Source organism: Phytophthora cinnamomi, assembly GCF_018691715.1.
Source record: "Phytophthora cinnamomi strain GKB4 chromosome Unknown Contig15, whole genome shotgun sequence".
Lineage (NCBI taxonomy): Eukaryota > Oomycota > Peronosporomycetes > Peronosporales > Peronosporaceae > Phytophthora > Phytophthora cinnamomi.
Genome location: NW_027150948.1, coordinates 257,571 through 260,144, shown reverse-complemented (window position 1 = coordinate 260,144; position 2,574 = coordinate 257,571). Strand labels below are relative to the sequence as shown.

The window sequence follows — 2,574 nt, the reverse complement described above, 5'->3', positions numbered from 1 at the left end:
CTAGAATTTGTAAAGTTAAACCAGTGCAAGACCATACATGTATCGAATCGCTAGGAATGTCGACGCGACTGGAGAGAGAAGAACAACAACGAGAGTCCGATGTCTTTCTGGTAAAATAACCACATCTAATTAATTACTAGTCGATTGTTACTATTGTCTATGAGACGCATCACTACTCTGCTCTATTGGGGGTGCTACAACCCGACTAACTCACGTTCAGCTTCACTTCAAGCTCCAGGTGCCCGCCTTGAGAAGCGTGAGGCACCCACAGAAGAAGCGAGCCGCCTCCCGTACCGGGTAGACCCAAGAAACCCGGTCGCCAGCGGTCCATGTACAGCGTCTTTCCGGCTAAGGCGGTGACGTTGGACACCCACTTGGCGGAGCCTCCAGCTTTGACGTCCACTTCGTCGATCTTGTCACCGCCAGACATGATGTTGACAGTCACGTCCTTGGTGTCGGTGCTCTTGAAGTTGACGAGCACAGCTCCGTCACCCTTCTTGGTCCAGGACATGGAGCTACCATTGAATGCCTTCTGGATAGTGGTGAGGCCGAGCGTTCTCGGGTCGGTGCCGTCGTCGATCTCGCCGATGAAGTTCGTCGGGCCGCAGATCGTCTGCAGGTACGCAGCGATCATACCCATGACACCGATGAGATCGAAACCCGTGACGGCGATCGAAATGAGCGTCTTGCTGAGAGCAGTGTACATGAACTGCTGCGCGTTCTCGCTCGACCCATTGTTGCTCTTGCCCTTAGAAACGAGCTGGTTGATCATGCCGTTGAACGCAATGCGGATCTTCTCACGTGTTTTGTAGGCCGTAGACTCATCGGACTCCTCGATCAGCTGCTCCATGCAGTTGTTGGTGACGATGGCGATGTCGGAGGTCATCAGCTGAGTGTCCTGCATCTTGAGACGCAAGTCGTCCTCCGAGATGCCGGGGTTGTCCACGCGCAGCTGGTTCACCGTGTTCCACGTGCGGTCCGTCAGCGCGCGCAGATCGTAGCCACAAGTCGACTTGGACTTGAGCGCATCGCTGAGCGTTCCGATCTCGGTCTCGTTGATCGAGTTGGCGGCCTCCGTGAAGTTGGCGCCAATGAGGAAGGCCTTGAACTTGCTCCAGCTCGAGACGATGTCGTCCTTGTAGGCAATTGCGTTCAACAGAATCCAGTTCATCGTGGTAAGCACACGACCGGAGATATCGAGCGGCCTCGGCAGCTCCCAACCCATGCACAGGTAGACGGCAATCGGCAGGTCCGTCACGATATTGTTCGACTGGTACATGATGTTGAGGATCTTGTCCGTCGAGGCGGTCGGGTCGGTGGTCTTGATGTTACGGACGTAACGAATGATGGATCTCATGGTACCGATCATCATATTGGCGCAATCGAACGCCCTTGTCACCCCCTTCGCAACCTGCCACAGCTTCTGCGCAGCGCCGAACGACGCGATGGCCAGGGCCGAGTTAGCCACTGCACCGACCTTGTTAAGCACCTCCATCAAGCAGTCGTCGTTCTGACGGATGCACTCCATGCCACACTCGACCGGGTAGGCAATAGGGCACTCGGCCCAGCAAGTGCCTGTGGCCTTGTTGCGGTCGAAGTTGGTCGGGCACGTGTCCATGAAGTGCGACTCGCGGTAGCAGGCGGCGTCGGCGGACACGGGGCGAGGGCCCACCCAGTTGCGGTACGTCGATTTGATTTCGTTTGTCGCGTCAATGACTGAAGCCAGCGTAGCGTTCACCTCGATGGCGGACGCGTCGATAAACGATCCGGATCCCGATTCATCCAGCTCAAGAGATCCCGAGGCGCTAGCAGCCGCAACCAGGTCGTCTAGTGAGGACGACCCAGACGTTGCGGAGGAGTCAATTGTCGGAGCAGTAGTCGAAGGAGCTTTAGTTGTGGTGGTCTTCTTGGTGGTAGGTGCCGGAGTTTTGTCGTCGTCGTCGTTCCAAAAGGTCCAGTCGAAAGCAGTCGCACTGACCAAGCTCACGACCAGAACCAGGAGGGCGAGAGCCAATCTCGACCGCGCCATGGTTCTACTGTAGAAAGCGGTTTGTAAGTTAGAAAGCAAAATGAATAATGAGCGTTCTCGACATCCCGTCGCCTTTGCAGTCCGGTGCTGCTGGGGATTTGGAGTGCGGCTTGGGCTGGCGCGGCTTCGATCACCCTGATGGTGAGTCAAAGCGGGTCACTTTGATCCGAACTTGAAACCTGGTGCGCTTCTTTCGACAGACCGGCTCATCGACTGGCTGCTGTTAGGAGCAGGTGTGGCGGGATTCGGTCTGGGATCGGCTCTCGATGCAACGCTAGGTCTGCTTGGCGAGAGTAGACGAACAACGAAACTTGTCCCGGCCCTCGTAAGTCCGTAATATGTAATTATTGTGACACGCAGACCCTCTAAACTACAATGGCACCGCAAGACGCTGCACTTTGCAAGAATAAAAAATGTCGCGTTGTTTAGAAGAAGTAATTCATTTCCTCTATAAATATTATGCTCTTAACAGAACTTCTACGATGGAATTATACAGGTTTAGCAGCATCTTTATTATTGAAGTTGGCAAGGATAGGCCACTTGAA

General features: G+C 54.6%; 1 protein-coding gene across 1 annotated transcript; it reads right to left on the bottom strand.

Annotated features, from left to right (window-relative positions):
- Window positions 1–205: 205 nt before the first annotated feature.
- On the bottom strand, window positions 206–2,029 carry IUM83_09502 (Flavoprotein YCP4; the record flags this gene model as incomplete). The annotated part of the gene is made up of 1 exon (XM_067933946.1): window positions 206–2,029. One exon carries the CDS (start codon window positions 2,027–2,029, stop codon window positions 206–208), a length of 1,824 nt encoding a protein of 607 aa, XP_067797039.1.
- Between the last annotated feature and the right edge of the window lie 545 nt (window positions 2,030–2,574).